This window comes from Choloepus didactylus, chromosome X (assembly GCF_015220235.1).
Source record: "Choloepus didactylus isolate mChoDid1 chromosome X, mChoDid1.pri, whole genome shotgun sequence".
NCBI lineage: Eukaryota > Metazoa > Chordata > Mammalia > Pilosa > Megalonychidae > Choloepus > Choloepus didactylus.
Window position 1 is genome coordinate 77,076,971 of NC_051334.1, and position 14,158 is coordinate 77,091,128.

Sequence of the window (14,158 nt, forward strand, 5' to 3'; positions counted from 1 at the left end):
ATAGATTAGTGGCTGTTTAGGGCAGGGTAGGGGTGGGGGTGGTGGATAAGAGGGTAATAGCTAAAAGGTAAAGGTTTTCTTTCTAAGGTGATGGAAATCTTCTAAAATTGACTGGTGATGGTTACATGTATTGGTGAATAAACTAAACACCACTGAATTGTACACTTTAAACGGGTAATTTTATGGTATGAGAATTACATCTCAATAAAGCTGTTAAAATATATAATTTCAAATTTGATTTCTTGTTTAACCTAAGAAATACTTGCAAAAAATGTTAATTCCTACAAGGTCAGATTTTTTTTGCTGTTCTTTTGTTAACTAGTTTTATGTCATATGTCTGTCAACATTGTTGGTATAATTTCCACTTTTAAAAAGAATCATTCCTTGGGCATTTGAAAAGAAAGTACATTCTGCCTGTTTTTTTTTGTTTTTTTTGATGAGGCACCAAATATAATTTATTGTATTCCATTACACCAAATGTCACTTGTTTAATTGCTATACTTGTGCTTTAACTTATTTTTATAATTTTGTTTATAGTTTTATGCTACCTTCTTCACAAGCCTATTTCCATCCTCTCTCTCATCATCAAGGTAAAATCTTTGGTTTAAATAATGTTATTATCAATCATTGTTTGTGTTCTAAGCTTATAGATCATCCCCTATGTGTCAGTTTGGATGTATTATGTCCCCCCAAACACCATGTTCTTTAATGCTATCTTGTGGGGCAGATGTGTTAGTGTTGATTAGGTTGGAATCTTTGGATTAGGTTGTTTCCATGGAGATGAGACCCACCTAACTGTGGGTAATACCTTTGATTAAATTATTTCCATGGAGGTGTGGCCCTGCCCATTCAGTGTGGATCTTAATTACATCACGAGCCTATAAGAGCTCAGACAGGAGCCTGGAGCTGCAGCTAAGAGAGGACAAAGCCATTTAGAAACCAGAACCCTGGAACAGATGCCAGCCATGTGCCCGTGCCTTCCAAGCTAACAGACGTTTTCTGGACACCAGTGGCCTTTCTCCAGTGAAGGTATACTTATGCTTCTACCTTGGTTTGGATACTTTATGGCTGTAGAACTGTAAATTTGTAAACAAACAAAACACCCTTTTATAAAAGCCAATCCATTTCTGGTATTTTGCATCCCTGCAGCATTAGCAAACCAGAACACCCTAACTCCAGTCAGAGGGTTTCTAGCATCATAAATTCAACTGATTGCTGGTTTTGCATTTATTTTAGGTCCTGTTCTTTATCTAGATGATAAAAAACAGAACCTAAAATAATATTCCATGCACTGATCAATTTAGTTGAAATTGATTAATCAGCAAAAATAAGAGGTTAATGTGTTTACAAAAAGGTTTGGCATCCTGTTAAAAACTCAGTGAACCATTCTACAGATCAATATGGTAAATGCATTCAGCATTGGAGGACATTATTTGAACCTTAGGGCCAGCTTTTCACTACTTTTAACTTTTTTTTTTAAACTTGTCTGGCATAGGAACACTCAGGTGGATATAAATTTCTGAGAGATAAAACTTAGTGAGTGAATGTTTTATAGAATCTCAGATAGGGACCTAGGTATTGTGGGACTACTGTTGGTAAGGGCATGGCATACTGTGGCCATTTGGGATATCTAGCTGGAGCCTTCATAAGAGAAACTTCCAGGATAGCCTCTGAACTCTGAGATCCCTTAGTCACTGTAACTTTTTTGTTACCTTTCTTTTTCCACTTATTGGTCAAGCAGGCATTCTCAATCCCTTGATGCTGAGGCCAGATCCATTCCTGGCAGTTGTGTCCCACATCGCCAGGGGGATTCATTCCCCTGGGAGTCATGTCCCACATGGGGTGGGGGGAGTTAAGAGAAAGACCACATTTGAGCAACAAAAGAGGTTCTTTGGAGGTACCTCTTAGGCATAATAGGAAGGCTTGGCCTTCCATTTACAGCCCTAAGTTTCACAAGAGCATATTCTGTCTTTTTGGTACAGGAGTTATATATTAATATGTATCCATAAATTTAAAAATCAGGTTATTTCATTGTTATTAATATCTTCTATATCTTTAATATTTTGTATGATTGATCTCTGACATCCTGATAGTTAGTTATAGCTTCCCACAGTAACTTTATCATGTTGTCCCTGAACATTAAGGCTTTCTAAATTTTTGCTTTATACATTTCATTGATATTATTTAGTAGATAACAATTTATAAGTGCTTTATAATCTTGGTGTACTGTAACTTTTATCAATATAAAATAACCTTCTTGGCCCATTTACTGGGTTTTGCTTTGAATTCTACTACTTTTGCTATTAATTTGCCACCACTCCTTTCTTTTTGTTAGCATTTATACAATACATCTTTCTGTATTCCTTTTGTTTTCCATTTTTCCATATGACTTTATTTTAGAGATATCTTTTGTAAATAGTATCTAGATGGATTTTGCTCTTTTAAATATTCTGGGAATCCATGTCTTTAACTTTGAGAATTTAATTAACTTTTTTTGTGATCACTAATGTTTATTCTCATTTCACCAAAACAAAATTTTGACTGGCAAAAACACACTGCTGTGATATGGTCTGTCTCTCTAAGGCAACTTGGCAGGTGGACTCACTGCACTCCCCGCTACATGGGATATGACTCCCGGGGGTATAAATCTCCCTGGCAAAGTGGGACCTCACTCCGGGGATTAGTCTGGACCTGGCATCATGGGATTGAGAAAGCCTTCCTGACCAAAAGGGGGAAGAAAAATGAAACAAAAGAAAGTTTCAGTGGCTGAGAGATTTCAAATAGTGTAGAGAGGTCATTCTGGAGGTTATTCTTATGCCATTATATAGATAACCATTTTTAGCTTTTAGTGTATTAGAATAGCTAGCAGGAAATATTTGAAACTGTTGAACTGCAATCCAGTAGCCCTTGGTTCCTGAAGACTGATTCTATAACTCTATAGCTTATGCAGTGTGCCCATGTGATTTTGGAAATCTTGTGGCTCACGCTCCCTTTATCCAGTTTATGGACATATGAGTAGAAAAATGGGGACAAAAAAGTAAATGAATAATAGGGGAGATGGGGGAGATGGGATGTTTTGGGTGTTTTTTTACTTTTATTTTTATTCTTATTTTATTTTATTATATTTTGGAATTATGAAAATGTTCAAAAATTGTGTTGATGAATGCACAATTATATGATGATACCATAACAACTGATTGTACACTTTGGATGATTGTATGGTATGTGACTATACCTCAATAAAGTTGCAGGGAAAAAAACCCACACTGCTGTGGCAAATGTGGGCTTTGGAGACTAAAATCTGGTTTGAGGCCTGTCCTTGTCTCTTACTAGCTTTGTTACATTGGATAAGTCAGATTTCTCATCTATAAAATGGGACTACTAACAGAACCAACCTGAACAGTATTGCTTGTAGAGATTTTTAAATAACGTATTGAAAACACTCAGCTCAGTGCCTGGCACAGAGAAAGTACTCAATAAATATTGCAGTTATTATTGCTATAGTTGCTGCTGTTTTTCTGGTGCAACACATATCAAGTATCAAAACTGTGTGATTTAAATCTAGATCTTTACTTTTACTCTACCTCCTAAGCTGTGGACTGTATATCTCATATCAGCTCTTGGGTATTTCAAATTTGAAGTCTCCTTGTCACCACAAACTCAGCATGCCCCCCTTTTCAACTGGCATCTTCCCTTAGAATTTCTCTGCTTCTACCAATGGAAGCATTGTTTACACAGTCTCTAAACCTTGGTGTTATCTTGAGTCATCCTTCTTCTCTAGTTAGTCAACACCTGACCTGCAGGGTTACTTAAAATGATTGTTATATCCTTCTATCCTACTCCAATTTTACTACCTCCCATCCAGTGCATCTTCTCATCATGTCATATCTGGATTAGTTTCCTTGACATCAGTCTTTCCTTACTACAATGCATAGTCTCAACAAACCATATTCTCTAAACATTACTTTCATCATGTCACTCTTTACTCAAAAATGCTGATAGTTTCAGACTTCTGAGAAAATCTGTTTTAAATGTCATTGCTTATGTTCAAGGTCTTCATAATGTGACCCCATCTTACTTATCCAATTTTGTTTATCTTTATATTCTCACCATGCAAGGTCCACTCTATTCAGGTTGGTATTTTCACTCTTGTCTCAAAAGTCAAGCTCAGTTCCTGCCTTCAGGTCTCACTCATGGTATTCTCCCCCTTATTCAAAGTACCTTTCCTTCTTCCCTCCTCCTATCTAAATACTATCCATCCCAAAAAGGCTGGATAAATCCCACCTCGGTCAAGAAGCTTTCTTTGGACAGCTTGTTTTCCTGTTCTGTGAAATACTAATCTAATGGTTTAGTACTTCTTTATATACTGTCTTGAATTGCTTTCTATTACTCTTGTGTATTAGCTTTACCTCTCCAATTACACTTTATAATTTCTGTAGACAACTATGGGGACATTATAGTTATTAAATGGTATGTGTTAAAGCACCTTTAAGATGTGATCAAAATCCCTAAAGCCTGTCTAGATTTTGAATGATTTATGATAAGGAATTCTTCTCTAACAAAAAGGAATTTGATGTTCTTTGGTAGTAGAAATAGGCCTTTGGAAGAAATCAGCAGAGACATAGAAAGGAAGAAGTCACTTCAGTATTGGCTCTAGTCCTCCAGGAATGGAGAGAACAATAAAGTCTTTCACCCAGTTTCAAGTAAGCAATGTCAGGATGCCCAGCCAAAAAGGGAACGATAAACCAAAAGCCTTTAGTTTGACAGGCCTTGGAAAAAGAAGCCTGGGAACTTATCTATAAAGCCTGGAGCCTCCACCAAAGCAAATAAGACAGATGCAGAATATAGTATTACTATCTTACAAAAACTGCATTAATAAAGTTTTTGCAAATTGACCTAGAAATCAGTTATATAAAGTAGCTTCCAACCAAGTTACTCTGTTACATTTTTTTGAATCACAACACTCAAACTATCTTAAATATTCCTGTATATATGGTTTTATTTGTTATATACTTGTTGTCTGTTTTTATCTTCCAAAATCCATGAGAGCAAATAACCCATCTGCTTTATTCAGCCCTATATCCCCAGTGCTTAGAAAAGTGCCTGGCACAAAATAGGAGCTAATAAACAACTGTTGGAAGAATGCATGATAAGATTTTGAAGGGCTAAACATGATTTATTTCAAAACTGCATTCATTCCTTGCCTCATATAATCCTTACCAATCATTGTGTGTGAGATGGGGAAGGTGATGGTGGGCTGGCCTGTCATCCTCCAACGGCTACAGAGGTAGGAGAGGTCTGTTCTAAGCATTTCCACTATCATCTTGTTGTCCAGAGCCAGGTAGAACTGTTGCTGGTCTATGAACTGAGAAAACGAAATATAACAGCTCAGAACAATTTACTCTCACAACTATTATAAACATTTTAAAGTCCTCACATATTTACAAGGGTATATAAGATGTCACAGAGGCAACAAGATCCAAGATATACTGCCTAATTCTTCCCAACATATCTGGTGATCAACTGGTACATATGACAATGATTTGTCACATTTTTACAGTGTGCCACAGTTTACAAAGTGTTTTTAAATCCATTGATTAATTTAATCCTATAACAACTCAGTGAGGGCTTTTCTTTCTTTAAAAGATGATAAATAAGGCTAAGAGAGGTTAAGTAGCTTAGCAAAGTCCTATGTCTAGCAAATGGCAAGATCAGGAATAGAACCAATGGTGCATGACTTTTTCATCTATACCTTAGCTTCACTCTCAGATGTAAGATGACAAACAGGGAGTTTAAGCTTTCTTTCTGGAAAATAGTTTCTCCTCCAAAATACACATATAATCAAGCTTGCTAATGTACTGTGGCTAATAAACATCAGGCTAACAATGTGTATAATCACAGCTAGAACAGTACTGACTTTTTTTTTGAAGATGATAATCAAAGAGTTACAAGCATATAAAAAGGAACCCCTCCACATAACAAAGAAAGCACAGAAGTCAGCAGCTGAAAAACACAGTATTTTGTTTAGGCAAATACAGTTTCATTTATAACTTTTAAAAGTAAAGAGTACTTTTGGAAGTATGCCAACATTTGTAAAATCTCTAGTCACTGTTTCTGCAACCCAGGACTACTCATATGCAGTCAAAATCATTTGGCATATCTCTGGGCTGCAAGTTCAATTCAGTTCAACTCAAATATTTACTGAGCAACTTAACATGTACAAAGCTCTGTGGATCTCTTTGATGCTTGTCCTGACTCTAGTAAATGTTTTATTTCTGCAATGTTTCTCTTTTATTTCCATTCATCTCACGTTCCAGCTTATTCCACCTACCTGTGGCATGAAAGTAAAGATAGTTTTTCGAATGTCATAGAGTTTTGAAGTTCCAAGGACTCCCATGTGTCTGTAGGGTCGACCACTGAGTTTCATTCTACTGTTGCATCCTGAGACAGAATTTAGAAATGGTCAGGATACTTTTAGTGCACAAATTAAATTAGCAAACATTTTTATGTTAGTTTTACACTCGTTGATTAAACAAAGTTCTATATCTCAAAGTTAGTGCCTATGTCATTTGCTGGGCCACACCAAAGCACTGCGGAGCCCTAGAAGAAGAGAAGGCAATTATCTCTTTTCTTAAAGACCCTTATACTCTTATAAAGAAGTAACATCATCTAACCATGAGAGTTAAGAATGCACATAAAAATTAACAGTTCTATAAATGACAGAATTCTATAACCAATGTTTATACAATTTCATTAAAATCCATGAAAAGTGCAAAAGTTATACTGATTATAAAATTCATCAACATAAATTATGCCTCAATAAAGCTGAAAAAACCCTCATCAGATGCCATTTTGCTTAAAGATGGCATGCTAAACTGAAAAATTGGACTAAGAGTGTATCTTGATCTTCTTCAATAATACAACACATTTTATTCAAATAAGTTAAAATATTTTAAATATTTTAAAGTTCTTGTGCCTGACAGAACACATCGTAGAACTTTATTACACTGATTGTAAAATGCACTTGGCAGAGGAACATTTTTGCAAACTTGAAAAGGAGAGAAGACTTGAACTTTCAGATAGATACAAAAGTAAGGCATAATTTTAGTGAAAATTCAAATAATACAGAAGTATATTAATTTTTTATAAAAGGATGCCCCCCAACAAATTTTATTTCTCAGGAGAAATCATTGCTAATAAACCTGTTGCTATGCATACGTAGATAAATAGGCTATATACATGAGTCTAAAATATTGTGTACATATATCTATATACACATGCGTGCACACATTCACACATATCATCCACCTTATTTCCTTGAGTTCAAGGTATCTTTTTTTAAAGTTGATAATTCTGAAATTAGAATCTATCTTATAATTGATGCCTACATTTAATATGTAGAATTTTTTGTTTCACAAAAAGCAGTTATTAAATTGACAATATACCTTACAATGAGGAAATAGCTATTTTATTCACATACTGTGCTGGTTTGGATCTATTATGTCCCCTACAAAAGCCTTGTTCTTTAATGCAATCTTGTAGGGGCAGACTTATTAGTCTTTTGATTAGGGTGGGACCTTTTGATTAGGTTGTTTCCATGGATATGTGACCTACCCAACTGTAGGTGAGACCCCTTGATTAGGTAATTTCCATGGAGGTGTGGCCCCATCCATTCTGGGTGGATCTTAATTAGGTCACTGGAGTCCTTTAAGAGGGCCCACAGAGAGAAGAGGCTCAGAGAAGCTGAGAGAAACATTTTGGAGAGAAGCTAAGATACGTAATCCAGCATTTGCCCCTGGGAGAAGCTAAGAGCCAACACAAACCCAGATGCTTGGAGATGCAGACAGAAGGACGTTTGGAGACACTAAGCTAAGAAATGAAGCCCAGAGTTTGCCCCGGAGAAGCTAAGAGAGGACTCCCAGACGCTTAGAAATGCCCCAGGAGAACCAGGCAGAGAGCTGAGAGACGCTAAGAGAGACAGAAGCCCAGAAACATTTTGGAGAAAGCCATTTTGAAACCAGAACCCAGGAACAAAGGACCAGCAGATGCCAGCCACGTGCCTTCCCAGCTGACAGAGGTGTTCCAGATGCCATCAGCCTTTCTTCAGTGAAGGTATCCTCTTGTTGATGCCTTAGTTTGGACACTTCTATGGCCTTAGAACTGTAAATTTGTAACCTAATAAATCTTATAAAAGCCAATCCATTTCTGGTATTTTGCATATCAGCATCTTTAGCAAACCAGAATACATACATTTTTTTTTCCTTTCATAACATAGGGTAACACTACACATGTTGTTCTGAAATGTTTTTTCCCCAAACTACATCTTGGATATTCCTTCATGTCAGTATTGACAGAACTTCTTTTGGCACTTTTTTTGTAGTATAACATACATGAAGTAAAAAAAAAAAAAAATTGGGGTTTGTACATAGTAAATACACAACCCAAATCAACATAGAACATTACCAGTACTGCAGAAGCCTCCCTTGTACACCTTCCTAGTCATTAACTTCCCTCAGGTTCCCACAGTTAACCACCATTCAGACTTAAATAACCATAAATAATTGGAAGGTGCCATTTTTGAAATTTATATTAATAGAATCATATAATATGCACTTTTTGCATCTGGTTTCTTTCACTCAACATTATGTCTAATGGCCTTCATCCATACTGTTATATATAGGCTTAGTTCAGTCATTTTCATTGCTGTATAATCTTCCATTCTATGAATGTGAATTTATATATTCACCTGTTGATGGCCATTTGGGCTGTTTCTAGTTTTTTATTATTATAAATAAAGCTTCTATGAATATTATTCTTGTGTTGGGGATCCCCAAGACCACTCCCAGGTTCAGTGATTCACTAGGAGGACTAATAAGACTCAGTATATTAAGATTTATTATAGCAAAAGGATAAAGAGTAATACCAGCAAAGGAAGAAGGTACATGGGGCAAAGTCCAGAGGAAACCAGGTACAAGCCTCCAAAAGTCCTCCCCCAGTGGAGTCACACAGGATGTGCTTAATTCCTCCAGCATCAAATTATGACTACATGTATGAAATGTTGTCTACCAGGGAAGCTCATGGAGACTCAGTGCTTAAGGTTTTTATTAAGGGCTGGTCACATTGGCACAAACCAAAATTCATGACCCTTAGAAGAAAAGCATAAGCCACATTGTTTGCACAAACAGCTTAGGCACAGTAAACTACCTTTGACAGTTAGGGAATGGTGGGTGCCCTCCTGAAACCCAAGTTTCCAGATACCAGCCAAGAACCAACCTTGCAAGCAGGTCTTTATAAAGATAACAGTCTGAAGCCTGCTAAGTTAATTTTTTTCTGCACAGTCCACCTTCTTGGCTCTTGGACAAAATGTCTTTATCATTATGATCCCAATGCAGCAAGGTGGTACCAACATGCAACATTGTTCTCAGTTAGGAATGCAGTCAGTCTCTGAATCAAAAATATATGATGGAATAAAAAATATAGCTTGATTTCAGCTGGTCCCATCAGAGAATAAGCCATTTCACATAGGTATCTTCAGAAGTCTCAGATGGTCCAGCCAGCATTCAGGTTTTCAGTTTAGGGCCCCACAGAGGTGTGTCCTAAATGTGTAACAGTCAGAGTCTGAGTTTTTTGTTCATTGAGCCTCTGCCTGCTTTCAGTTCAGCACATCTGGTATTGAGGTTGAAACAGCCCATAGGAGACAATATCAGGCTTCAGCTTAAAGTCAGGCCCAGGAAACTAGGATTTCAAATTTTGAATTCTTAAAAAGCCAGCAGCTTTTCTTAGGCAGCAGAAAGCCAAGATGCTGCAGGGTCAGATAGCTGTGTTCCAAGCACAAGTGATAAAGCAAAGCTATTTCCTAAACATTAAAAAAAAATCTTATCAGTGGTAGAGTCCAAATTGACTGATGCAAAAATATGTATATTGGGCTGAGAAATCATTAGCTTCTAAGGGTCAATATCTGATTTCACAGAGTTATTAAAAACTGCTTTTTAAGCAGCTGTGGTTTTTATGAAAGGGAAAGGAAAAGAAAAACAAAAATGCAAACTATGTCTGTATAGCTGAACTTTTATACATTCTTCGCCCCCTCTCCCTTACACCTCTTCTGTTTTCAGTAACTTCCTTAACCTCTTTCTTGTAATTCTTAAGAATTACTCCTCCCTGCTCCTTCTCAGTTGGTTAACCTTTGAAGTTACTTGCAAAAAGAAATGGAGGTTAAGGCCCTGATCATGAGCATTTCTGATGTTCAGCTACATGCTTTGGGAACCATGGTGTGAACAAAGTGTAAGGTAGATTGACATCTCAGTTGGGTTCCAGTCCCTGGCCTGATGACCCAGGGGGCTTATGGGCAGCCCAGTGAAGCTGATGATGTTTTTAGCGTAAGTATTACACAGAATTTCTGTCCTGGACTCTTCTAAAGCCAGTCAATATGCTGACTCCCAGGTACCAGAGATGAATCATGGAAGTACAGAATCTCTGGTATAATCCAAATTTTGCCTGAATGATGTGAGCTGATAGGAGCCACATGCCCTGACCAGTCTGCTCTGCTTCTGAGTCTCTCCACTACCCAACCACTCAGGAGCTGCTGTATTTTCATACTCACTTCCTTTCCTCAAAGCCTTCCATAAATGTGTCATTTTTCTTTCTTCTTCCCGAGCTTGCCTTTCTCCTGTGTCTCTTCCTATCTCTCCACCTGTCATACAGCTTGTCACTAAAAATCAAGAGATTGATCTACAGAGTGATGAGTACGTGGACAGTTTTTTGGTTGAGGCTGCAGCAAACGTGTGTGGTCTGTAAGGCTGCTGGGAGTTATTCCTTTTTTCTCTTTTTTTTGGCTCCCATCAACAGACCCAGGTTATTGGGACAGAGAGACCTCCTCCACTGGGCAGCCGGTGTCATTTTCACTGGTCTATGCAGACATGAGGGGTGAGTGTGGGTCGTTGGCCCAGCCAGGTTCCCAAGCAGCCTGGGCAGCCTCCAAAAAAGGACAGCATCTGAAGTCTACAGAGTAACCTCTAGCAAAAATTGTGTGTGAGCCATTTCATGCTTTTGTTTCTTTAAATAAGAAACAGAAGGAAATTGTCTCAGATTCTGTCATCCCAAGGAAAAGAGGGGAAATTTCAAGTTTCTCAGATGTTTTTAGAGTAACTAATCTGACATTTACCTATAGAAGGAGGGTCCAAAGAAGACCTGACTTAGAGAATGTGCAGTAGGAGGGCTGGGATGTGCCCCAGGCAGAGGCAGCCCCCCAGTGGTCGTGGGCTGCGCTGGGATCCTGGGTGGAGTCAGTGGGGTCCTGGGCAGAGTCAGTGTCACCCTGGGTGTATGACAGCCACTCTGTCTCTGGGTTCTGAGCTCCATGTCTGTAGTACAGCACCCCCTGTCCTCTACTCTCGTTCCCACAGAGCATGGAAGGAAGAAGCTTCTTAAGAACTGTGGAATTAACTTGTTGCTGTCTGCTATTTTAAGAAGTGGGGAATAACCTAGCAAAGGGTTCTGATGTCTCATCCCTGGTATCATCTAGGGAAGGAGCAGTTTTATTTATGTATGTATGTATGTATGTATGTATGTATGTATTCATTTATTTATTAAACATTTTTTGTTGTGAAACATAGACACAGAAAAGTTAACTTTCAAAGTAGGATTCAGCAAGTATTTATAGAGAAAATTTCAAAGAATGTTATGGGTTACAGTTACACAATTTCTGCATAGACTAGTGAAAATGACACCAGCTGCCCAGCAGAGGAGGTCCCTCTGTCCCAATAACCTGGGTCTGTTGCTGGGAGCAAAGAAAAAAGAAAAAAGGAATAACTCCAAGAAGTCTTACAGCTATTTCTCTCTTGTGAAATACAACATATACACAGAAAGGTGGTAACTTTCAAAGTATGATTCAACAGGTAGTCATAGAGCAAATTTCAAAGAATGTTATGGGTTATAGTTCCACCATTTCAGTTATTTCCTTCTAGTCACAGCTGTTCTATTGAGAAATGAGCAGTATTGAGAAATGCTTTATGGTTTATGGTTTAATCTGTAACTTTTAGCAACTCGCCTTCTTGCCTCCACCCTCAGTGCTTGCTTTTTATCAACTTTTTTATTCTTCATCTCCTGAATCTTTTCTCTTAAGTCTCTTCTCAAAGGGCTGCCCACTTTGGTGTGAGTGGCATTCGTCTGGCCTGTATCACTCATCTATTTCTCATTCTCTTTCCCCATGCAAGCACCCTCATTGCTATACCTGAGATGAACCATGCCCCAACTGCAGCTCTTCTCTGCTCCCTATCCCATCCCGCCATCATTGTCAAGCTGTCCTTGGATGAGTCTGGGTCTGCTGAAGCCACACATATTCATCTCTGCCTGTACAGTTTAGAAATACATCCACTCATACCTAATCCTGATGCACATAATTTGTCAAAAGAAGAAAAAGATTTTCTTCTCATTTTGAAATTCAACAGAACAGTCTTGGATGCTGTTAAAAACATGTAACCTTCAGGTGTAACTGCCTTCAGAATGACAGTACTTCTTGTTCCAGAAAAGAAAATAAAAACAGAAAGGTCAAAAAATGCTTTTCAAAACCTCCACAAGTATATCTCTGTCTGAAAAATGCCTCTCTTTTCACCTTGTCTCCTATTTTCCAGAGGCTCCAGTAGGTAAAAATTATAGCAAAATTCATCAGTTATGGAGACTAGTTCTATTTCCAGTACTCAAAGGGTTTAAATTTCAACCTACCCAAACATCAGCAAGAAGCAAGGAAGTTGTGCCCCACTATCACTGTTTTCTTTTGTGCAGCTTTCTCTGATTGGGATGATTTATGAGATTATAAGCAAATTACATTTTACATCATTTTTATCATATTATATTATATATTTTTTATATTATATTTTACATTAATTTTTATCATACAACCAGATGCAATACCTTAAAACACAAAGCCATTCTTCAAAATTCCCCATTTTCCCACCTCGTTGCAAGTTTACTCAAACCTCTAGCAGAGAACTCATCATTTACAGGTTTAACATTATAGTTGCAGGGAGATCCCAGCTAGAATACAAGAGGCAGAGGTGGGGATGGGGGTGGGGAGAGGAGTGAGTCTGTTGCACCAGTGGCTGGAGTGATTTCCGCCCCCCTTTTACCTCCTCTGGTTTATGAAGCTTTGCTCCAGCCCTGTGAACAGATTTAACCTTTTTCCCTCCCATTTGGAGGACAGCAATGCAAGCTTTTACCATTTTGGCCCACACAAAACTTGCCTTTGAGAATATTTGGACCCTTTTTCCTCTACCTTGGTGTGGAGAAACAAAAGTCATCATCCATGGTACACCCTGGCCCCCATCTTAGCCACTATGGCCAAAAGCAGCCTGCAGATCTAGTGAGCCAACTCTCCTAGGGTTGGATCTATCATTTTAAATTTCCATAGGTAACTTTTACATTTCACAACTGATAGCAGCCCAGCTGCTATTTCATACCATGGCCACAGACATCCAGGCATCAAAATTTCATCATCTGCCATCATGGGTCAGATTTGGCCTATGGGCCCTAGCTTGCCCACTCTTATTCTAATCCATGAACAAGGTATACCTCCATTTATTTAGATCTTCTTTACTTTCTCTCAGAAAGCTCTGTAGTTTTCATTATATTTATTCTTAGGTATTTGATGTTTTTAAATACCATTGAAAATGATACAACTAAAATAATTTTTTAATCATTTGTTGTTAACATATAGAAATATAATTGACGCTTTAGTGAACCCATCTTGTATCTAGCTGTAAGTTCTATTGTTGCTTTTTAAAAAACAATGTATCTTTTCTCTGGCTATTTTTAAGACTTCCTCTTTGTTTTGGTTTCCAGAAGTTTTTCTTTTACATGCTTAGATGTGGATATTCTTTATATTTATCTTGCTTGTCATTTTCAGGATTTTTGAATGTGTGATTTGATACCTTTAGTCAATTTTGGAAAATTTTTGGCCATTATCTCTTCAAATAGTATTTCTGTCCCATTCTTTCCTCTCATTCTTGGATTCCAGACCTTTTCACTATATCTGCCTCTTAGGCTTTTTCAATTTTTCATTCTTTCCTCTGTACTTCAATCTGGATAATTTCTACTAACCTATCTTTCAAATCATTAACCCTTTCTCTGCCATGTCTAATAAGCTGTTAATCCCATTTATAGT

The 14,158-nt window shown here is 37.7% G+C and overlaps 1 protein-coding gene across 1 annotated transcript in view; it reads right to left on the reverse strand.

The window, feature by feature from the left end:
* Positions 1 to 14,158, reverse strand: part of PHKA1 (phosphorylase kinase regulatory subunit alpha 1) — a 277,140-nt gene that overhangs the window by 91,708 nt on the left and 171,274 nt on the right. The window contains 2 exon segments of the mRNA XM_037821427.1: positions 5,221 to 5,365; positions 6,332 to 6,441. Coding sequence (XP_037677355.1) covers positions 5,221 to 5,365; positions 6,332 to 6,441 — 255 coding nt within the window.